General features: G+C 42.0%; 1 protein-coding gene across 1 annotated transcript in view; it reads right to left on the bottom strand.

The window, feature by feature from the left end:
* LOC311111569 (activating molecule in BECN1-regulated autophagy protein 1A-like) overlaps positions 1-24,649 on the bottom strand; it is a gene marked incomplete at its 3' end in the record, with an annotated part of 143,650 nt that overhangs the window by 72,675 nt on the left and 46,326 nt on the right. The window contains exons 11-15 of the mRNA XM_084154322.1: positions 22,771-22,959; positions 15,934-16,088; positions 13,293-13,432; positions 2,522-2,632; positions 1,632-1,834 (exon numbers count right to left, since the gene is read on the bottom strand). Of these exons, the coding sequence (XP_084010448.1) occupies positions 1,632-1,834; positions 2,522-2,632; positions 13,293-13,432; positions 15,934-16,088; positions 22,771-22,959 (798 nt within the window). The remainder of the gene's footprint in view (positions 1-1,631; positions 1,835-2,521; positions 2,633-13,292; positions 13,433-15,933; positions 16,089-22,770; positions 22,960-24,649) is intronic.

Raw genomic sequence — 24,649 nt, 5'->3', positions numbered from 1 at the left:
GAGAGCTTGTTTTCGATTTCTCGCCAGGTGTTTTATTGTTTTAATCATTCATTTGTGATGAGTATAATGGAAGTGTGCTAATGTCCTCGCAACATAATGCATTGTGTACAACATTCCAGCTGAGCCGAAATGGACTCTTGTGCTCTGTTTATGGATATCGAGTCTTGTGAAATTGAGTCTAAACCCCTTTAGATAGTACCTTAAAAGGCCCAGAGACACAAAAGTGGAACATGCAGGTCTCATTTTCTCCGACGGCACTCACGTTCCTAAATGCCACTGAGAAAACATGAAGATACAGTAATGAAAATTATATTTCAGTGCCCCAAGAGAGGTGTTTTGGATGAGACTCAATATCACAACATCTGTTTCTGTGATCTGTCACTAAGACAGGTAATGCAGAGATAGGGTGTAATTGGTACTGCTATATTACCACTGGGACAAGAGAAAAGTAATGATCCACTTCACCTGACGTAGGAACCAAGGGCAATACAGAGATGAGTCTTAAAGGGCAATTTCACTTTGAAAAAACTTCATATTGATTTTCTCCAGCATCAACATATGTGAAAATGGCGCGTTTCTGTTTTGTAGTAAAAAAGAGAGGAAGTATACGTTTTTCCAATTACATCATTGATGTGATTTTAACCAATTATGAGCAGGCATTCCCTACTAATTGGTTGATGATGTCATTGGAAACACTTACTGTATCTTCCTCTATCTTTTTTACCACAAAATATAGAAACACAGCATTTTCACATACAGTATGTTGATGTTGGGGTGGTATTGGAGATTATGAATATGAAGTTGAAAAATTGTGAAATGTCCCTTTAATTAACTAAACAAGTATTTGCTTCCCATTGCCAGGTACTTGCCAAGCCTTTAGTGCATGCCTTTGAGGTCTTTGTTCTGTATGGAATGAGGTCAAGGAGGTTGTTAAGACTGATTGCAATTAGGTTAAGTCTTAAATGCCACATTTGTGAAATGAAAAGTATTCCACAAAATGTTAATGAAATTATGACGCTTCTAATTTGCCAGGTTGTATTTCCTGACAGCAACGAGGAACAAATTCCCCACTAATGAAACATCGCAGCCATTGTAGAAATGCACTGAAACAGAACAGCAGAAATTGTGTTGTGCAGTAAAATGGAACCTAGTTGTGAATTCAGTGATGGGATGATCATTACCATCACCGACTATCCAAGAGGGTCGCTAGCTGATATGCACAAAAAAAAAAATATTATGCACGCACGACTGTAAGTCGCTTTGGATAAAAGCGTCTGCTAAATGGCATATTATTATTATTTTTATTATTATATGATTAATCAGAGGACCAGAATGGTGATTTCCACAGTTCACTCGCTCAATTAATGACAAATTGCAAATGAGTATCATCCTGAAAATGTGTCAATTACTCATTTGTGAAAGTTCTTACAATATGCCTGAGGGGAGTCTTGGGTGTTAGAATTTGAAATAGTTCTGTGATCAATTTGATGGTGATTTAACCAGACTTACCTGTTACGACATTACATAGTTGAACAGCTCAGTATTATGAAAACAATATAGATCTAGTTGACAGGGTAAATGCTGGAGGGACTGGGGGAGAGAGCGATAGGTATAGATATAGGTAGACGTACTGTCTGTTGCTTGGGAGGCCCGGGAGGTGCTGGGAACCTGTGGATCTCGGTCCGTCTGTGTGCCTCGTTCGGCATTCTGAAGCTGTATGACGGGTGTCTGTGTACCTTGTGATGTCACAACGGGGGTAGGGTGACGGGGCTGGAGACCGATGGCGTTCATAAGTCCCATGTCCCTTTCAGACCTCAAGGGGGCCCTGCTGCTCCTGCAAAACACAGCCACATGGTCAACGCTGATAAGGGCCATATGGATGAAAGCACACAGCCAGAGAATAAACACTGGGTAAGAGGCAAAAGATGTTAGGTGACCTGAAATGTGTTCAGCAGCTGGATGTGTGTATGTATTCAAGTGTGAGCCTACAGCCTTGTTTTGCTCATGCATGCATTTGTGTGTGGATGAGTGCTGTATGCCAGTTAGTGAGCATGTGGTGTTCATATAGTATGTCGTGAGATGATAAGGGTCAGTTCAGATCGAATTCAAAGCGGACCTGCCTTTCTGTGTTATTGTTAGTGTTCATGAGTGGTGTTTTTGTGTGTTTGTGTGTGTGTGTGTGTGTGTGTGTGTGTGTGTGTGTGTGTGTGTGTGTGTGTGTGTGTGTGTGCCTGCTTGTGTGTGTATGACACTTGAGCGTTGGCATTGCATTTTGTTGAAAAACAACTTATTTTTGTGAACAAAAGGGGAGAGTCCAATGTCAATACACAGAACTAGCACTGCCTTTCCTCTGACAGAGGTGTAAACACAGTTCAGAGAATGCTTGCTAGACAGAAGACTTTCATATCTCCATTGAAGAAAAAAACTCTACTTGCACCTCCCCCTTCTCTGAAAGCCACATATACCTAGCTAGTGTTCTCACACACACCACCCTCAAAGGCCCGCCCATGCCAATTCTCACCCTGGTCGCTCTCCGTTGCGGCTCCCACCGGTACCACCGCCTCGATTGTTGTTGACAGCAAATATGGGCTCACTGTGCTCAGAGGGGCCGTCTCCGTCTGACTGGGCATCTCTGGAGGGGAGAGGCGAAGGAGAGAGAGAGAGAGAAAGATATAAAAAGAGAGGGAGAGAAAGCAACAAAGAGAAGGAAAGAGAGACGGACATTATACAATGAGTCATTACTGTCATGTCGTCATTAATGTTTCATCATTTGGTCATATTTGTATGTTAAATCAGAGAACTAAAAACGTTCAGTTCCAATGTTCCACTCGTCATGTCAGACCTACACAGCAGGATATGCTAAAGCTTTCAATAAGTTACAGTATTTCAATCAAAAAAGGATGTGCAAAATATGTTGCTAGACATAAGTAGAATGAGCAGTCCATACATTTCCAACAAGCAGATCCCTCACAATGGTCCCCAGCATTAAGATGAAAAATCTATAGTACTGCTTCATTGCATCATAGCTCTAAATGATCCAATGTTGACTGAGGCAGGTGTCAGACCTGGATGTATCCACAAATATGATTTCATCTGATAAAAATCAATTCAGGGCAAGCACTGCAGTTATCTTTCGGGTAGAGTACAATTACAATTTAAATAATTTTACCTTGCAGTGAAACAGTTGAGATCGTTTTCATAATACTGCACTGGTCTGAGAATCTGACCAATAAGTGTCTGTTCAATTGGTGTTGAGCCATAAAATGTGGTGTTGAACCATAAAATAACCTTAAGACCTTCAATTAATATCTAAAACATTCCTGTCCAGTAGGATTGGATTACATCTCATGAAGCAGAGACAGAATGGCACTGGAGTTCCATGGTTGCCATGGCACCTAGAGGCATCTATTTTAATGCAGAATTACCCATAATTAGTTGTTAAGTGTTTTTTAAGCACATTGTTTTAATCAACTTGTTTTTTTGGATAGCTTATCAAGTATAGAACATAGGAATCTTTTTTTTTAATCATCAACGTTAAATTAGTTAACATATTTGGCTACTTCTCCAACCTCTCCAATCAACTAGCAAATTGTTTGGATTCAAATACCAGCCTAGCTAAATCTATCTAGATCCTCATCTCCTGGACCAAAGCCTGGATGAAAAGAGTCTGAAATGGCAGCAACATTCATTTACTACACAGGAGGATTCCTCAGAAGTTATGGACAGATTAAAACAACCCTGTGTAAGGACCCTAAGAACAGCCTCTTTCAATACGGGCTTCAACGGAAAACATGGTGAGGATGACGAGGCGGTAGGAGACTAATTAACAAACTGAAGTCTATTGTATGCACTCGCAATGAGAGTACCGGAGTTAGATGATAAAGGGCCATTTCTGCATGCTGACCCTCAGGTACCCACTCTAAGCCAATACAGTCCATACAGAGAGCAGTGGACCAACCAAGATGTAATGAAAGTGTTTCCACCAATGCCTTCACACGTCGTGCACTCTACAATCTTCAGTCTTTAACAAGTCTCCTCTTTTGTATAAGTTTATCTCAGACAATTATTTTGACATGATCTGCCTCACTGAAAAACAGCACAAAGAGGGGGACTTTTACCATCTAAATGCAGCAGCTCCGCCTGGATATAAATACATTGAAAAGGCGCGCAGCCACGGCCGTGGTGGAGGCCTTGCTGTTTTATACAGAGTGCTTTATTTTAAACCCAGACTGTTGCTGATTTTCAATCTGAGTGCCTTGCTTTTAAATGTAAACACCCAAATCCTCTCACTGTTATCCTTGATTAAACCCCACCCCCCTCCAGATAAGCAGTTTTTTTTTTATTCCTGAGTTTTGTGAACTATTAAACTATGTATGCTCCACCCTCTCCAACATTGTCATTTTGGGTGACTAACATCCATGTTGACTCACCCAAGTGCTCTATGGCTGCTGACTTCCTCAACTTGCTGGACTGTCTAAACCATGTGCCACATGTAAATGTTCCCTACCCACAACCGTCAACACACAATACATTATCACTGGATATGTCCCTGCCTCTGACTTGGATGTCCTCAAACTTGGTGTATCTGACCACAAGCCTGTGACACGGTCTGACTACTCCCACTCCGATCCACCGCCCAAAGGGGGCCATTCAATTCTGCAACCTAAGGAAACTTAACCCATCCCTCTTCCTGGAACACATCCAGCCCACCTTTGAGTCTGACTGCAGTGAGCTGGCTCTCGACGATATGGTCAACCTGTATAACATCACTCTGAGTAACACCCTGAACATCTTTGCTCCCGAAAACCCCCGAAAGTAACCTTCCAACAGTCTTCGCCCTGGTTCACTGATGAACTGCGCAGAATGAAGACTCATGGCCGTAAGTTTGAGAGGCGTTGGAGGAAGGACGGCTTCACTATCCATCTACTGGCCTACAAAGACCACCAAGCAGCACGGTCAGCCTTCTACTCCACCATGATTGACAACAAAGCTAACCTCAGAATCCTGTTCTCAACCATCAAACCGCCTTCTCAAGCCTGCAAACTCATGCCCTCCTGCAGCCTCATCTGAGCAGTGCAATCAGAACTTTTAAAACGGGCCTTAAAAACACGTTTCTACAGACTCTTTCTTATAGTCCTAATCTGGAAAGTCCTTTTAGCACCTAGCCTACTACTGCTGTTTCCTGCCTTGATTCTAAATGTATGATGTTTTTATTATATATATCTATATATATATATACAGTGGGGAGAACAAGTATTTGATACACTGCCGATTTTGCAGGTTTTCCTACTTAAAAAGCATGTAGAGGTCTGTAATTTTTATCATAGGTACACTTCAACTGTGAGAGACGGAATCTAAAACAACAATCCAGAAAATCACATTGTATGATTAATAAGAAATTAATTTGCATTTTATTGCATGACATAAGTATTTGATCACCTACCAACCAGTAAGAATTCCGGCTCTCACAGACCTGTTAGTTTTTCTTTAAGAAGCCCTCCTGTTCTCCACTCATTACCTGTATTAACTGCACCTGTTTGAACTCGTTACCTGTATAAAAGACACCTGTCCACACACTCAATCAAACAGACTCCAACCTCTCCACAATGGCCAAGACCAGAGAGCTGTGTAAGGACATCAGGGATAAAATTGTAGACCTGCACAAGGCTGGGATGGGCTACAGGACAATAGGCAAGCAGCTTGGTGAGAAGGCAACAACTGTTGGCGCAATTATTAGAAAATGGAAGAAGTTCAAGATGACGGTCAATCAACCTCGGTCTGGGGCTCCATGCAAGATCTCACCTCGTGGGGCATCAATGATCATGAGGAAGGTGAGGGATCAGCCCAGAACTAAACGGCAGGACCTGGTCAATGACCTGAAGAGAGCTGGGACCACAGTCTCAAAGAAAACCATTAGTAACACACTACGCCGTCATGGATTAAAATCCTGCAGCGCACGCAAGGTCCCCCTGCTCAAGCCAGCGCATGTCCCGTCTGAAGTTTGCCAATGACCATCTGGATGATCCAGAGGAGGAATGGGAGAAGGTCATGTGGTCTGATGAGACAAAAATAGAGCTTTTTGGTCTAAACTCCACTCGCCGTGTTTGGAGGAAGAACAAGGATGAGTACAACCCCAAGAACACCATCCCAACCGTGAAGCATGGAGGTGGAAACATCATTCTTTGGGGATGCTTTTCTCCAAAGGGGACAGGACGACTGCACCATATTGAGGGGAGGATGGATGGGGCCATGTATCGCGAGATCTTGGCCAACAACCTCCTTCCCTCAGTAAGAGCATTGAAGATGGGTCGTGGCTGGGTCTTCCAGCATGACAACGACCCGAAACACACAGCCAGGGCAACTAAGGAGTGGCTACGTTAGAAGCATCTCAAGGTCCTGAAGTGGCCTAGCCAGTCTCCAGACCTGAACCCAATAGAAAATCTTTGGAGGGAGCTGAATGTCCGTATTGCCCAGCGACAGCCCCGAAACCTGAAGGATCTGGAGAAGGTCTGTATGGAGGAGTGGGCCAAAATCCCTGCTGCAGTGTGTGCAAACCTGGTCAAGACCTACAGGAAACGTATGATCTCTGTAATTGCAAACAAAGGTTTCTGTACTAAATATTAAGTTCTGCTTTTCTGATGTATCAAATACTTATGTCATGCAATAAAATGCTAATTAATTACTTAAAAATCATACAATGTGATTTTCTGGATTTTTGTTTTAGATTCCGTCTCTCACAGTTAAAGTGTACCTATGATAAAAATTACAGACCTCTACATGCTTTGTAAGTAGGAAAACCTGCAAAATCGGCAGTGTATCAAATACTTGTTCTCCCCACTGTACAGTGGGGAAAAAAGTATTTAGTCAGAAAACCAATTGTGCAAGTTCTCCCACTTAAAAAGATGAGAGAGGCCTGTAATTTTCATCATAGGTACACGTCAACTATGACAGACAAAATGAGGAAAAAAAATCCAGAAAATCACATTGTAGGATTTTTATGATTTTATTTGCAAATTATGGTGGAAAATAAGTATTTGGTCAATAACAAACGTTTCTCAATACTTTGTTGTATACCCTTTGTTGGCAATGACACAGGTCAAACGTTTTCTGTAAGTCTTCACAAGGTTTTCACACACTTGCTGGTATTTTGGCCCATTCCTCCATGCAGATCTCCTCTAGAGCAGTGATGTTTTGGGGCTATCGCTGGGCAACACGGACTTTCAACTCCCTCCAAAGATTTTCTATGGGGTTGAGATCTGGAGACTGGCTAGTCCACTCCAGGACCTTGAAATGCTTCTTACGAAGCCACTCCTTCGTTGCCCGGGCGGTGTGTTTGGGATCATTGTCATGCTGAAAGACCCAGCCACGTTTCATCTTCAATGCCCTTGCTGATGGAAGGAGGTTTTCACTCAAAATCTCACGATACATGGCCCCATTCATTCTTTCCTTTACACGGATCAGTAGTCCTGGTCCCTTTGCAGAAAAACAGCCCCAAAGCATGATGTTTCCACCCCCATGCTTCACAGTAGGTATGGTGTTCTTTGGATGCAACTCAGCATTCTTTGTCCTCCAAACACGACGAGTTGAGTTTTTACCAAAAAGTTATATTTTGGTTTCATCTGACCATATGACATTCTCCCAATCCTCTTCTGGATCATCCAAATGCACTCTAGCAAACTTCAGACGGGCCTGGACATGTACTGGCTTAAGCAGGGGGACACGTCTGGCACTGCAGGATTTGAGTCCCTGGCGGCGTAGTGTGTTACTGATGGTAGGCTTTGTTACTTTGGTCCCAGCTCTCTGCAGGTCATTCACTAGGTCCCCCCGTGTGGTTCTGGGATTTTTGCTCACCGTTCTTGTGATCATTTTGACCCCACGGGGTGAGATCTTGCGTGGAGCCCCAGATCGAGGGAGATTATCAGTGGTCTTGTATGTCTTCCATTTCCTAATAATTGCTGCCACAGTTGATTTCTTCAAACCAAGCTGCTTACCTATTGCAGATTCAGTCTTCCCAGCCTGGTGCAGGTCTACAATTTTGTTTCTGGTGTCCTTTGACAGCTCTTTGGTCTTGGCCATAGTGGAGTTTGGAGTGTGACTGTTTGAGGTTGTGGACAGGTGTCTTTTATACAGATAACAAGTTCAAACAGGTGCCATTAATACAGGTAACGAGTGGAGGACAGAGGAGCCTCTTAAAGAAGAAGTTACAGGTCTGTGAGAGCCAGAAATCTTGCTTGTTTGTAGGTGACCAAATACTTATTTTCCACCATAATTTGCAAATAAATTCATAAAAAATCCTACAATGTGATTTTCTGGATTTTTTTCTCTCAATTTGTCTGTCATAGTTGACGTGTACCTATGATGAAAATTACAGGCCTCTCTCATCTTTTTAAGTGGGAGAACTTGCACAATTGGTGGCTGACTAAATACTTTTTTCCCCCACTGTATATATATTTTTTTTCTGGAAGTAGTGCTCTCGAGCCAAAAGTGGTCCCGAAAATTGCGTACTACGTCACATGTGTGCAGATATCTGCACCACATCATTGCTCTCTTTCTTGTTCTGCTGTGTGTGAATCTTGCTAGCTGCCACTCAAATGGCGAGGGGCTGAAGCTCATTGGCTATAACTAATTGCTAGGGGGCTGGCCCACGTGGGGGAAAATGTAGGGAAAAGGGCGCAGCACAGCTTCCAGAAAAACAGTCGCTTTCAAAATAGGGATTCTGTGGCTACTTTAGGTAAAACAGTAATTCTGCTCATAGATTACGCATGTATGAACTACACATTCAGCCCAAAGCGGGAGGTTTAAAAAATACTTAGTCGCCAAAGTTCCAGAGCACGTCTTTAAGTCACACCCAAATAGTATTGTGGCCTGAGTGTTGGGAGAATGCAAGCCGCTCCATAAAGCCTGGTTACATTGAATAGCTAGAGATAGTCAAGCAGTTGGTTTCTGTGAAGACAGCACCATTCAAATGTGTCTATCAGCTGCATCTTATTAGAAGGAAACGAACAAAATAAGTTTCCATGTTCCATTTATCCCCAGCATCAGTGGACAGGCAGCAGAGTCAGCGAATAAGCAGTCTGTGAGAGACAATGATAAATCATGTACACTTAACGACCCTTCCGCTACAACCGTTTATCAAAATAAGTATGATACAGGGAAATGAAATATTTGATAAGAAACTGAGCAATGGCTCTCTTTTTGGGGTAGTTACCATGGATCTAGGAAAACTGCTGGCAGGCATTAAACTGGGAAGATATTCTTTTCAATAGCACAAAAGTGGATATCTTATATGGACTATTCTTCTTTCTCACGCCGGGGGGTAGATAAACAGTATGTGTATATTTCCAAATACCATATTCTGGTGTGTAAGCCAGTGCAGTTGATGCAGCCTGGTGTGCTGAAAGAAAAAATGGATGAGAAAGAGGGGATATTTTTTTCAATCACTCCCTCAGGCAACAATAATATATGAGAGACAAATTGAGTGCATGACACTTAAATCGCTGAAACGGCAGCCCCTGACATGCTAGTGCTTTCAAATCCTGTCAGAGTGTCTGCTTTACCTTGGCTCTTTACAGTAAAGCACACCAGACAGAAGAAGAGACCTGCTCAAATCCCCAAAGGAGGAAGACAATCCATGTCTTCTCTCATTTGCATGAATCCGACAGCGTGGCTGATGGCAGGGAATGAGCCTTGCAACCGGAGGGTAGCTGGCATCAATATCTCAGGTGCCACCTACTGCTGATGTTCCCTTGAGCAAGGAACTTAAACCCCCTAAACTGCTCATCGGGCGCTGCACTGCGGCTGCCCTCTGCTCCAGCCTCTCAAACCGAATGTGTGTTTGTGTGCATATTTGTGGGTGGGGTAGGGGTATATCTTAAGATATAATTGAGCTCTGCAAATATCACCAGGATGATTTAACATTAGACACATGCATAAGTTATTTTGACATTCGTTTGGACAGACCCAACTCAAACCTGTGTCTGAGCCAGTAACTGGATATTGGCACTGCTTGCTTATTCATCATTGTCTTGGATAATATGTAGCAGATGAGGTTCATTAGTACTATGTCCAGCTGTAGTGAGTGCAGTTTTACTAGAAACTCCTTTAAACACTCAGAGCAACACTAAGAACTGGAATAGAGACCGTTTGGACAGAGATGTTTGGGACTACAATGAGCCAGAGCTGAAGCCTCAACTGTTTTGCCAATGCTCTTAAAATACCTCCATAAAAAGGGATAATGAGAGCTCTTCCTCAGGGCTCCTTTACCCAGAAGTCTCTGGGTGACTGGCCTGTTCTCCTCCAGCTGTTCCAACATCCGGCGGGCACAGAACCGCTCCACTGCTCGCTCTCATGACAGTTAGAGGCTTTTATGGGATATGATGTGTGTGATGATCATACACATACAGTACTATAGAGAGCAGGTGCTGGATATCATGAGTGTGCATCTGGTTTACAAGTCCCTACATGTTCTGCTTCAAATGTAAGGCGGCCACTGTGTAAAGTGAGAAGCAGGAGTGGGATAATCAATTTGAGGATAGATTTCCTCAGGTACCTGTACATGTGAAACCCTGGTTCCAGTCGGATAACCAATCAAAGTCTGCGGTTAACCTGACATAGACCCTGTACTAACTAGCAAGGAATTCCTACCTGTATCATTAGAGTATTTGGCCCGTGAAAAGCTTACATTTTAGACCTCCAGCACACTAGCTGTGAATCTGAAAGGAAGTTCAAGTATACAATCCAAGAAAAGCTGCCAAGAACAGAACACACGGTGGGAGTAGGGTCAAACTTTCAGGAGAAAAATAAAAATGGAGGAATAATATCGACAGCGTTAGGACCTAGAGGGGGAAAGTTCTTCTTTATGAGACTATTTCCCAAACAAGGCCACTATCTCTCTCTGTCCTGATCTCATTTCAGTTTCCTCAGCAACAACACGTCCCTGCTCCGGAGCAAAGCTTCTTAGAGCACAGCATGCTTGATATAAAAAGTCACATTGCATTATTTTTCATGCTGTTATTCTGTATAACAAAACAGAAAGGCTACAACAGCCAGGCATGCAACATTGAATTATGGGGCTGAAAAATCAATCCCACAATAGAAAACAGCCACCTCCATCTGCCAGCGAAATTGGGCGGTAAATACAAAGTGCTACCCAAATCCCCCAAATCTAGGACAATGGAAGACAATGGAATGCGAGATATTTTGGTGAGGGATGACCAATAAACGGAGAAATCAGACAGCCACAGAGACGGTGAGACGTCTGTGTAACAGCTTAGTTTGACAGGCTGATAGATTAGGCTTTCCAGGATGGTTGGCCTCTACCCAACTGGTTCCAGTGCCCCTGGTCCCAGTGCCTTCTGTTGCTAAAGAGGTCACTCTGACCACACAATGACCAACAGAACTCTGCTAGACTGTACTCCACTTGTGGGGCAAGCGACCACTTTTCCACTCAATTGGCATTTGGTCAAGGTAAAAAGGTGGCTATCAGTACAAACCTGTAGAATGTAGTTGAAACAAATAGGGTTGATTGAATTACTAATCCCCTAAACAGTTGATCACCCAAAAGGGCTGATGATCATTGTTTGCTCTGATTCATGTCAAACTGAACGCAGTGAGCCACCATCAAATCGGCTGTTTTGGATTAAATGTGGAATAAAAAATACATTTCTTCCAGTTAAACAAGCAGCCTTAAATAGTTTTTCATCCAAGCAGAAAATGTAATATAATGCTTGTAGGAAAAGAAAAACAAATAATTGATTGAAGAAGATTTCAGGGTTCTCGTCAATACGTACAGAGCGAGGAAACTGAGAAACGGAGAAAACGCTGCTTCATACTGCCAACACGTATGAGAGATGCCAGATATTCAAATGCAGCTTCAAATGCAGCTTTCTCAGTAGAGAAGACGTGTGCATCGTTGCGGTTGGTAGTGCTGCTATACGAGGTCTGGCCATATACGAGGTCCTGCCTATAGACCCCTTAGACATGTTTGGTCATGTAATTGACACAACACAGGCAATGAAAACAGACCAGAGAATAGAAACACATCCACATCCTGAGGTTCTGGTCATTATTCCCCTCTCTAAATGATTCCTGCTCAACAGTGTAGTAGGGAGATGAGCCACTGATTGCAGCACAACTGTTTCTACCATTAGTGAACACACAGGGACATAATAGGCTTTCTCCAATAGGGATGTGGAGTCTATGCTGCAGTGGTGTACTGTACTGTGTGTGTGCCTGTGAGTGAGGCAGTATGTCCATGGGGAGTACTATTTGTTCTTCCTCTTGTGATGCTTGTTTGATTATTATTCACCTGTGGTGCTCTGCGTGTGTAGGAATGCTATTACTGTATTTTACAGACCACAATTAGGGCTTCACGATTTAGATGCAGTTTTAAGTCTCTCTTGGATGTACAGTGATATTCTCTGGGTAAAGGTAAGATTACGGTTGGATCATTAAGATTATTGATATCAATTAGAGACAATTTTGCTGTTGATGAATTGCAATGTCTTTAGGGACGTTTTAGATATAATTCCCACATTTTCCTCTTCAAAATCGCAGAACATTATTTGTCTGGGCTTAACTATCGCTGTCAGTAAACTGTTGGTTTGTTAATAAGGTTTGTAATTTCTGTGTGTAGAAAATCCTGTTTGGCCATAATGCACATTTTACTGCTGTTGGATGAGATCTAGGCTATAGTTTTTGTTCCCGGAAGTAACAATGCAGGCTCAGGGGCTAGGGAGAACAAATCATCCTTCCCTCAATTTATTTCAGACAGCCAGACATAACGGAGAAAAACATAACTGAGAAACGTTTTGAAGAGTGAATGAGAACAAGCTCATCTGAATTGACTAAGTCAGTGGGCGCTCCATCGATCCAACTCTCCCTGCCCTGCCTGCCTGCCGTGGGTGGGTGGGAACTGCTGCCTGCCTTCACGAATGTCAAAGGCTTTAAAGCCATGAGCACTGGGACTCAAAGGGCCATTACGTAACCACACAAATGAGGGGATTCTTGTCCTCAACAGCAGCAGAAACAGATATTTATCTAAAGTGAGGATAGAAAACGCAGTAATTCGCTTTTTTTCGTACAAATGTAAAACAAATACATGGCATATAGAGAAAGGTGCTTAGGGAGAAATCTAGCCACAGGCCACTCCTGATTTTAAAAAACCGTGGTAGTGAGAGAAGAGGTGTTGAGGACAAACGTAGTTCTCTAAGCCAGGGGCAGATTGCAATGTGCGAGAGGGAAGGCAAGAAAGAGAGAAACAGAGAGAAAAAGAGTGCGTAGTGCAGACTTACACAGGTCTGCAGATGACTAGGTCTCCCTTGTTGGTACCATAGGCAAGCCCCAGGCCAGGTTCTGGGAGCCAGCGGGCCGAGTTGATACTGACGTGTCTCCGCTGATCAGCGGCCATGGGGTACACCACATCAAACATTCTCTGGAGGGAATGGGGACATATGGAAACAAATCAATTACAGCCACAGCAAAGAGTACCACTATTGTCCCAGTATGATACAACCAAAACAAACAACAAATATTTTAAAATATTGTAGAATTGTAATGCATTAGCGCCGTCTTCTAATGAGCTTTACCCTTCACATTAGATTAGCCTGTTATCACTTAATTTCATGTTAATATATTGGTTATCAATTAACCCGATGATTCAGAACCTGAGACATAATCCGTTACTAGTGTGGGAATAGCAGAACAATGTTAGAACTTTAGTCTGTCTGTTGAAGTGCTGATTAGTGTTGCTGAGTCAGCCTTGTCAGAAAGTATAGAGCTGTTCCCTGTCTTAACAGCTGGCTGTTCCCTCAATGAATCAAGTTAAGGAGAGACGTTGTTGGAGTGCTCATTTAAGAGCATTCCCCTGGGCTTGTCACGCCACTTCTCAATATGACTAGCCAAAACTGCTGCTATGACAACCATATCAGGTGACTGACACGAGTACTACTTCCTGCCTCGTACCCTGTGAAGCGAAGAGGGATGACCACATATGCCTGTCTGTCTACGTCGGCATACAGTTTACACCACTCTGAGACAAAGTAGGGAGAAATAACTTTTTCAAGAACAAAGGAGAGGGGGAAAAAGCTGTTTAATTAATCTCCAAACGTAGGAGCAAGACAGCAAAATTGGGGATCTGCATGAGAGCTGTCAGAACTGGACTGTCTACGCTGCCAGAACTTGGGCGGTGTGTCAGATGTACTTGCACAGAATGCAAAATGTTCAACTTACAAATTCAGAGCATATCTAACACATTCCCCTTTTGCTTTGATATGTAAGAGTCATCATTTCCATTTTGATAGGAACAAAAAACTAGTTATTAACGTGAGACAATAACACTTTGCGCAAAACGCCTCTTAGTTTCAAGCCAAATCACAGGATTTTATGCACCATGCGGCAGCTTTAAAAACAAAAATAACATTCACAATTTGTTCAATTCGATTTGGTTAATTACGACTCTCTTCAGACCATGTTCAATTAGAAAACGTATGTCACAACAATTTCAACACTGGCAGTGTGAGAAGTTTGGAGTTAGAAGAGTCACTGGTGCTGCTAACCCCCCCCCCCCCCCCCCCCGAAAAGTAAAAATGTCATCTCAATTATCATATAGCCTAGTTGCCAGGGCATCTTCAAAAATGGGAAGGGACTGAAAACAGTCACACAAACAGCAAGAGGCAGAAGGAGAGACAGAAAGACAACATCAAAGTGGCACCCTGGTGTTGTTTACCCAGCCAAGTCATCAGAGGCTGCCCAGGCAGTGGGTCCTGCTTCCATCAGGCCCTCTGAGGGCTGGCTCTGAGGTGGCCATGGGACACTGGGCTGTGTTCTGGGTCACTGGGATGTCACAGACGGACCCCCGGCTCCAAGCCCTGAATCATAAACACTTTACCCCTCATCCTTCACACACCACCTCCCACAACCCCTGCTACATTCTGATACATGTACAGCCAAAACAGGGTCACATACTGAGCCACCAAACACAGAACACTTTCAAAGACCCTTCACTACTAGTTAAGTGTGGCACATTGTGAAATTGTGTAAACGGTGTGATAGATTCTCTAAAACGGTAATCATGGTTATAAAAAATGGTCTTCTCTTAAAAAAACTCATTCAAAAGGGAGAATGAAATGTTTCACAGTGCTCAAAGATCATCAAGACCGTATCAGCAGACACGTTCCTCTGAAAGAGGAAAGGGAACACACTGTACTGTGGTCTGCCAAAGGGCCATGAGAGCTCCAGGGGTAGATGAAAGACTAAATGAGATCTGCATAACCATGATTCTACTTGGGGTCTAGCATCCTCTGTCAGAGAGGTTTCTCCATTACACTAGCACATTTGCACTGCTGGGATTTAAAAGGCTAGAGCCAGCACCTGGCGGCATTTGAAAATTCTCTCATTGATTGTAAGCCCATTTTCTATGCCCATCTTGTTGGAGCAAATACATTCTAAAGCAGATCAATAAAGATGTTTGGTACCTTCAGAATCCAGTTAAAGTAGAGTTAATGCAGGCTCTGCCAGCCTTGGTTTGTTTGTTTGGGGTTGCTAATCTGGCAGGCCATTGTGAGAGGGTATTAATGAGCTACTGAATTGTAATATCTGTGTCTCACGTTCCTCCTCAGTTGCTTAGAGATAATGGGGGGAGGGAAATTATTGTTCATCCCCCAAGAATGATGGAGTTAATGTAGCTATTTATAAAGAGTCGTACTCTTTGCCAGCCAGAAGAAGCTCATCATTTACAATCTCCTTTACCTCCAGATGTGGGAGGTTTCATTTTGTTACTGTCACCCAGAGGATACTTACAGATGATTTGGGTCTAGGTTCTTGCTGGCATTCTCAAGTTCAATGCAAATAAACCTGAATCAAGATGCTTTGACGAAAGCAGAAATAAAATGGCATAATACTTTGTTGTTTCTGGTTAACGTTGGCCAAACTCACCCTCATGGAAGTCTCTCCACCATGGGGCTGCTGCAGGCGGAACACTTGTGCTACAATGTGGTCTGTGGTGTGATGGAGAAGGATCCTGCGGGAGGCCAAGCCCACCATCACGTAGTGGCCCATCGGGGACAGGCTGACAGAGATGGCATTAGGACCTAGACAAAGAAGAGATGGTTAGGCTACTTTATGTTGAGCATGGATGAGCTTGGCATTTAAACTTAAAGCAAATATTGAACACCTTCTGTCATGGTTTTACTTGAGGGCCTAAAAACACTCCATACTGTAAATTGCTTTATAGATAATTGGGATTGCATTCTGAATACCTATTGACACAGCAGCTATAAATAACAGACAACAGGAACCATTCAATTAAACTGTCCTGCCTTCTCTGATGCCTTAGATTGATGCATGCTACTGTACAAGCAGGCTAATGCAAGTCAGTTTAATTTCTTAACAAACTGGTGAAGTATTTCTTAATTAATGGTTTTAAATGGTTTTTGACGACAGTTGAATGTTTGTTCCCACTTGAGAAACATACAGTAAAACAAACTCACTCATTAAAGGCAACCATTTGGAAGCCGATACTATTATCCAGTTAGGAATCTGGAGAGTCCCTCTCTGTTGAATGCAGCCTGCACCTGCTAAAAACCTAAAAAGGTATATTTGTGTACTTGATTAAGCTATTGCCTAGTCTTAAGGACTGGTAAGTGTTTGTACTGCTCGCGAGAGTAGTACAAACTATAAATTACTGTATTCACAGCTACTTTAGGACCAGACTTGCTCTAAATAATTTGTTTTGCATTTATGACTAGCTAATTAAGTAGGCCTCCCACATTCCCATATCTACTTACCTGTTGCCTATTTAAAGCTTTAATTTACCTTTATCAATCTTCATGCTTAATACACCTTAATTAATATACTAAAACAATACTGCTGAAAAGATTCAATCTCTAAGATTGTATTGACACCACTGAATGACAGCACAGAACATATATTTTCGAAGCGCTCCTTAAAGTCCATGTGCCAGGGGAGGGGGGGGGGGGTCGGTCGGGTTCACTTTGATTGACAATGTCGCATAGTGATTTTTTTGAAGGTCTATGTCCCTACGGTTGGAAAAAGTGCGAGAGCAGTGTGTGTTATGACTCTCTTTCATCCCTCCATCCCATAATATTTCCCTAGGACAAACAATGGCAGTATACAACAAGTTATTGCTCACTTATACCCTTTCATCATTTATCATTGGAAAGCTTAGATTCACAGCCATCCGTCAGAAACATTTTCGAATGTTCAGGTCAAAATACCTCTGATCTCCAGGGTACATACAGTGCCTTCAGAAAGTATTGATAGCCCTTGAATTTCCACATTTTTGTTGTGTTACAGCCTGAATTCAAAATAGATTAAAATGTTTTTTTTCCCTCGCATCTACACAAAATGTTTGCACTTTTATTGAAAATTAAATACAGAAATCTAATTTACATAAGTATTCACACCCATGAGTCAATACACAAGCGATTACAGCTTCTACATCTGCATTGCTTGCTGTTTGGGGTTTTAGGCTGGGTTTCTGTATATCACTTTGTGACATCTGCTGATGTAAAAAGGGCTTTATAAATACATGTGATTGATTGATTGATTGAATCTTTTTGGGTAAGTCTCTAAGAGCTTTGCACACCTGGATTGTACAATATTTACACATTCTTTTAAAAATTCTTCAAGCTCTGTCAAGTTGGTTGTTGATCATTGCTAGACAGCCATTTTCAAGTCTTGCCATAGATTTTCAAGCCAATTTAAGCCAAAACTGTAACTAGGCCACTCAGGAACATTCAATGTCGTCCTGGTAAGCAACTCCAGTGTATATTTGGCCTTGTGTTTTAGGTTATGGTCCTGCTGAAAGATACATTTGTTTCCCAGTGTCTGTTGGAAAGCAGACTGAACCAGGTTTTCCTCTAGGATTTTGCCTGTGCTTACCTCTATTCCGTTTCTTTTGATCCTAAAAAAACTCCCCAGTCCTTGCTGATGACAAGCATATCCATAACATGATGCAGCCACCACCATGCTTGAAAATATGAAGAGTGGTACTCCGTGATGTGTTGTATTTGCCCCAAACATAACGCTTTGAATTCAGGACATAAAGTTAATTTCTTTGCCAAGTATTACTTTAGTGCCTTATTGCAAACAGGATGCATGTTTTGGAATATGTTTCATCTGTACAGGCTTCCTTATTTTCACTCTGTCAATGAAGTTAGTATTGTGGAGCAACTACAATGTTGTTGATCCATTCTCTTGTTTCTCCTATCAGAGCCATTAAACCGTAACTGTTTTAAAGTCACCATTGGCCTCATGGTGAAATCTCTGAGTGGTTTCTTTCCTCTCCGACAACGGAGTTAGGAAGGACGCCTGTATCTTTGTAGTGACTGGGTGTATTGATACAACATCCAAAGTGTAATTAATAACTTCACCATGCTCAAAGGGATATGTCTGCTTTTATATATCAATAGGTGCTCTTCTTTGCGAGGCATTGGAAAACCTCCCTGGTCTTTGTGGTTGAATCTGTGTTTAAATTCACTGCTCGAATGAGGGAACTTAGAGATAATTGTATGTTAAACACTATTATTGCACACAGAGTCAGTCCATGCAACTTATGTTATTTGCTAAGCACATTCTTACTCCTGAATTGATTTACAGTGTATTCAGAAAGTATTCAGACCCCTTTACTTTTTTCCAAATTATGCTACATTACAGCCTAATTCTAAAATGGATTAAATCATTTTATTCCCTCATCAATCTACACACAACACTCCATAATGACAAAGCAAAAACTGGTTTTTAGACTTGTCCCGAAGCCACTCCTGCATTGTCTTGGCTGTGCGCTTAGGGTCTTTGTCCTGTTGGAAGGTGAACCTTCGCCCCAGTCTGAGGTCTTGAGCGCTATCAAGGATCTCTCTGTACTTTGCTCCATTCGTCTTTCCCTCGATCCTGACTAGTCTCCCAGTCCCAGCCGCTGAAAAACATCCCCACAGCATGATGCTGCCACCACCATGCTTCACCGTAGGGATGGTGCCAGGTTTCCTCCAGACGTGACGCTTGGCATTCAGGCAAAAGAGTTCAACCTTGGTTTCATCATACCAGAGAATCTTGTTTCTCATGGTCTGAGAGTGCTTTAGGTGCCATTTGGCAAACTCCAAGCGGGCTGGCATGTGCCTTTTACTGAGGAGTGGCTTCCGTCTAACCACTCTACCATAAAGGCCTGTTTGGTGGAGTGCTGCAGAGATGGTTGTTCTTCTGGAAGGTTCTCCCATCTCCACAGAGGAACTCTGGAGCTCTGTCAGAGTGACCATCGGGCTGTTGGTCACTTTCCTGACCAAGGCCCTTCTCCCCCATTTGCTCAGTTTGGCCGGGTGGCCAGCTCTAGGAAGAGTCTTGGTGGTTCCAAACTTCTTCCATTTAAGAATGATGGAGGCCACTGTGTTCTTGGCGACCTTCAATGCTGCAGACATTTTTTTGTACTCTTCCCCATATCTGTGCCTCAACACAATCCTGTCTCGGAGATCTATGGACAATTCATTCAACCTCATGGCTTGGTTTTTGCTCTGACATGCACTGTCAACTGTGGGACCTTATATAAACAGGTGTGTGCCTTTCCAAATCATGTCCAATCAATTGAATTTACCACAGGTGGACTCCAATCAAGTTGTAGAAACATATAGGATGATCAATGGAAACAGGATGCACCTGAGCTCAATTTCGAGTCTCATAGCAAAGGGTCTGAATACTATCTGTTTTTATGTTTAATACATTTGCAAAAATTCATAAAAACCTGTTTTCGCTTTGTCATTATGGGGTATTGTGTATAGATTGAGGAGGGGAAAAAACAATTTAATCAATTTTAGAATAAGGCTGTAACGTCAACGGGTCTGAATACTGTAGGCTTGCATAACAAAGGGGTTGAATACCTATTGACTAGAAACATTTCAGCTTTTCATTTTTAATGAAATTAATAACATAATTCCACTGACATTATGGGGTATTGTGTGTAGGCCTGTGACCTGTAGAGCACGGCGCTTGTAACGCCAAGGTAGTGGGTTCAATCCCCGGGACCACCCATACACAAAAATGTATGCACGCATGACTGTAAGTCGCTTGGGATAAAAGCGTCTGCTAAATGGCATATTATTACAACAAAATGTGGAAAAAGTCAAAAGGGTGTGAATACTTTCTGAAGGCACTATATGAGAATTACCTGTATAAATGGCTTTAAAAAGGAAATCCCAATACATTTAAAAATTAGTTTGATAAGTAGGTCATGGAATGTTGGAAGCTTAGCCAAAGAATTCAATGTAATGGGGCAGCTATGTTTTTGGATTGTAACTTTGGTGATAGAGGCACCAAATTGCACACACATAGCTAGAAGATTTGTAGATACAGGGCCATCACAGAATTCACACATTAGCCCCACAGAAGCCTTTTTCCAATATGGCGCCAAACAACTCAATGGGGTGTTATTGCACAATTTCATATCACCATACCTGTATGAAATACAATTGTAGTATTTCCAAATATTTTCATAGTTATGTACAGTACACAACCACATGGGCCAGATGTTAAATTATTCACATAATTGTGGTAAGAAAGTGCCCCAAAAGCTGTTTGAATCGCTGATTTCTGAAGATGTTATGATCAATAATTGCAATATTTCATCTTCAAAAATGTAAAATGGACATGTACATGTGAATAGTCATGGATGCTTTCAAAGTTGGTTGATCCTACAGCTATTGTATGCAGTAATCATATGCCTATGAAACCGAGTAATACTGTTAGCACTGAGGTGGTGTGCCCTAACAGGAAGTCCACCGTGTGCAGCTCAGCCTGCACTAATAAAAATAACCAGAGTATGTCTACCTCTGCTAAGCTTCCCAGTAAAGCAAGAAAAATACTCAAGCGTCCCAGAAAAGTGTTACAAAATAACCCACGTTATTTGTAGCTTAAGAAGCAAGGTTCATGAAATCAATAACAGATGACATTCATATTCTGACAATCTCTGAAACTCACTTAGATAATACCTTTGATGATACAGTGGTAGCAATACAAGGTTATAACATTTACAGAAAAGACAAATGCCAATGGGGGCGGTGTTGCGGTATATATTCAGAACCACATTCCTGTAAAGCTTAGAGAGGATCTCATATTAAATACTGTTGAAGTAATATGGCTACAGGTTAATCTGCCTCACCTAAAGCCCATTTTGGTGGGAAGCTGCTATAGACCACCAAGTGCTAACAGTCAGTATCTGGATAACGTGTGAAATGCTTGATAATATATGTGATATCAATAGAGAGGTAACTTTCTGGGTGATTTAAATATTGACTGGCTTTCATCAGTCTGCCCACTTAAGAGAAAGCTTCAAACTGTAACTAGTGCCTGCAACCTGGTTCAGGTTATCAAATCAACCTACCAGGCTAGTTACAAACAGTACAGGAATTAAATCATCAACATGTATTGATCCCAATATAGTAGCCATATCTAGGAAAACCAAAGTTCCAAAGGCTGGCCTAATATTGTGTATAAGAGGTCATACAATAGGTTTTGTAGTGATTCCTATGTTGTTGATGTGAATAATATTTGTTGGTCCGTTGTTTGTAATGACGAGCAACCAGACGCTGCACTTGACACATTTATGAAATTGCTTATCCCAGTTACTAATAAGCATGCACCCATTAAGAAAATGACTAAAAACTGTTAAATCCCGTGGATTGATGAGGAATATAAACATTTTATGGTTGAGAGGGATGAGGCAAAAGAGATGGCAAATAGGTATGGCTGCACAACCGATTGGCAAACGTACTGCAAATTGAGAAATCATGTGACTAAACTGAATAAAAAGAAGAAACTACACTATGAAACAAAGATAAATGACAAATAATTATAGTAAAAACCTTTGGAGCACCTTAAATGAAATGTTGGGCAAAAAGGCAAACTCCGATCCGTCATTCATTGAATCAGATGGCTCATTCATCACAAAACCCACTGATATTATCAACTACTTTAATGATTTTTTCATTGGCAAGATAAGCAAACTTAGGCATGACATGCCAGCAACAAACGCTGACACTACACATCCAAGTATATCTGACCAAATTATGAAAGACAAGCATTGTAATTTTGATTTCTGTAAAATAAGTGTGGAAGAGGTGAAAAAAGTTTTATTTTCAATCAACAATGACATCCGGTCTGACAACTTGGATGGAAAATTACTGAGGATAATAACGGACAATATTGCCACTCCTACAGGCCCTAGTTTTGTCGCACCTGGACTACTGTTCAGTCGTGTGGTCAGGTGCCATTTTAAAACCCCTTGTCAAACAAAGTTTCCTTTTTAAAGCCATTTATACAGGTAATTCTGACATGAAAATGCTTCTGATTGGAAAGCTTAGATTCACAGCTGTCTATGATTGAAGGGTATTAACTTGTATACTGACTGTCATGGGGTAAAATCCCTATGGGAAAAATGAATAGGATGGAGGGATGAAATAAAGAGTGATAACACAGAAAGTTACCATTGCTACACTGCTATCACACATGTTCTATCTCTAGGGACACAGATCTTCAAAAAAAATCACTATGAGACATTGTCAACCCAAGTGAGCCTGATGGCCCAAATTTGGGGGATTAGCTCATGGACTATTATGGGGCACCATGTTACTTTAGAGCAGTTGTGTCAAACTCATTACATGAAGGGCCTGCTGTCTGCTGGGTTTTGGTTTTTCCTTTACATTTCAATCAATGTACGGCCCTCCGTAGAATGAGTTTGACACGTGCTTTAGAGAGACAATGACTTACCGAATCTCTTGGAGTAGAGCATCTCTCCCAGGTTGTGAGGCGCCAGAGAGTAGATGGCCAGGATGCCCTCGTCTGGGAAGCCCCGCTGGCTGCTGGGTATGAACACGGCCAGGAGCTGCCCGTCTGCAGAGATGTCACAGCTGGCATCATTGTAGATCTTGCAGTTCTGCACCAGCACGTTGACAGAAGCTGCAGTGGCAGGAGGAGAGGAGACAGACAGATGTGAGCATTCAGTTTCTCCTACTGTGTACATGTCTGGTGCACATCAACTATACAAAGAGGTCACATTGTAAACAGGTGAATGTCTCAGAAGCTTGGAGGGAGAACGCAAGGAGAAGAAAGGTTGACAGATTAGCATTCAGTCATATTTTTGTTGTTGCTCTCAGACAGTGGGGATTAATGCTTGTTAACAAAAAAGGCAATATTACTCACACTCTCAACTAAGTCCTAAGCTAGTCCACACTGCATTGACATAGTATATTGCTAATTTACATATCTAGTATGTCTCAGACTGCTGCACCTGTAAAAAAAAAAGATAGAATAGTTCCCACTTCCAATAAACAGCACTGCTATGAAAACAAATGCTAATTTCAGTCTGTTCAAAATATTTACCGAAAGTTAGACTTGAGAAAGGCAAATGACTCTTAATTTTATTTATTGATTATTTATTTTGGCATTGATCTTAATGTTACATTCCAACACCCAGGATATTCCCTTCCTGTCTCCCTAGAGGAGAGATCAAAAACATGATTAAGTCATTTCTCAAAGAAGGCTGAGCGCAGCGGCTATATTAACACATAACTCCCCTCCTAGCGTTGAGATACTGTAAGGAGAAGGGAAGTAATACTGGTAATGACTATACTGACTACTTGATGTATTGATGGAAATAGGCTAAATTAAATGCATTCCATTTTTAGAGGGGAAACTATACACAAGCGCATTGGCAATGCCATGCAATTTATACTGTATTAGGCATTCAACAAAAACAACAAAAACATATTTTCTAAAAGCTAAGGGTCCCAATAGGAGTATAAAAGTGTTAGAGGTAAAAAGTCGGCAGTAAACTTTTTTTTGCCTTTTTTTTTACAAAGAAAGGGTACCCTTATGGCAAGCTGTGTCAAAGCGAACAAATGGGTCACATACAGTAGGCAGTAGAGGGATATCATCAGTTAGCTGCTAGCAGACCATGCTCCAGTTCCTCTAGCTGGTTATCCCCTGCCTACACCTTGGTTGAGGGAGCAGAGCTCTCCTTCCAATAACCTAGCCCAAGGATGTCTGTCATGGAACCAATACCAGTGGGTCTACTTGGGTCCAGTGAGGACCATGGTGATGGCTGGTGAGGGAGGTGTAGACCCCGTGCATAGTGTATGGCCCATTCAAGCAAGGGGTGATCACAGCTGCTTGCAGGGAAGATTTAAGCTGGGCCATTTTAATTAAGTAAAGCAGTGAAGAAGTAGCAATGTAGGGCCGGGGCCTTGGGGGCAGACCCTGTTTTCTCCTCTGTGACAGCTTTATGAGCTCAATCTGTCTAGCACAGCTAAATGGACAGAGTGGGCATGCCACGCATACCAAGTGAAGCAGCGACTTGTGTACGTTCATTTGTGCTTTCACAAACAAATACACTTCACTTGTATAGGGTACACTGTATGCAATGTATGAGAATCAAATCAAAAATCATTAATTGTCACATGTGCCGAATACAACAGGTGTAGACCTTACAGTAAAATGCTTACTTACAAGCCCATAACCAACAATGCAGTTTTAAGAAAGAATACCTACAAAAAAAAAGAAATAAAAGTAACAAATAATTAAAGAGCAGCAGTAAAATAACAATAGCGAGGCTATATACAGGGGGTACCGGTACCGTGGCAATGTGCGG

The sequence above is a fragment of the Coregonus lavaretus genome, assembly GCF_964263955.1.
Source record: "Coregonus lavaretus genome assembly, chromosome: 37".
Taxonomy (NCBI): domain Eukaryota; kingdom Metazoa; phylum Chordata; class Actinopteri; order Salmoniformes; family Salmonidae; genus Coregonus; species Coregonus lavaretus.
This window is presented reverse-complemented; position numbering and strand designations above follow the sequence as displayed.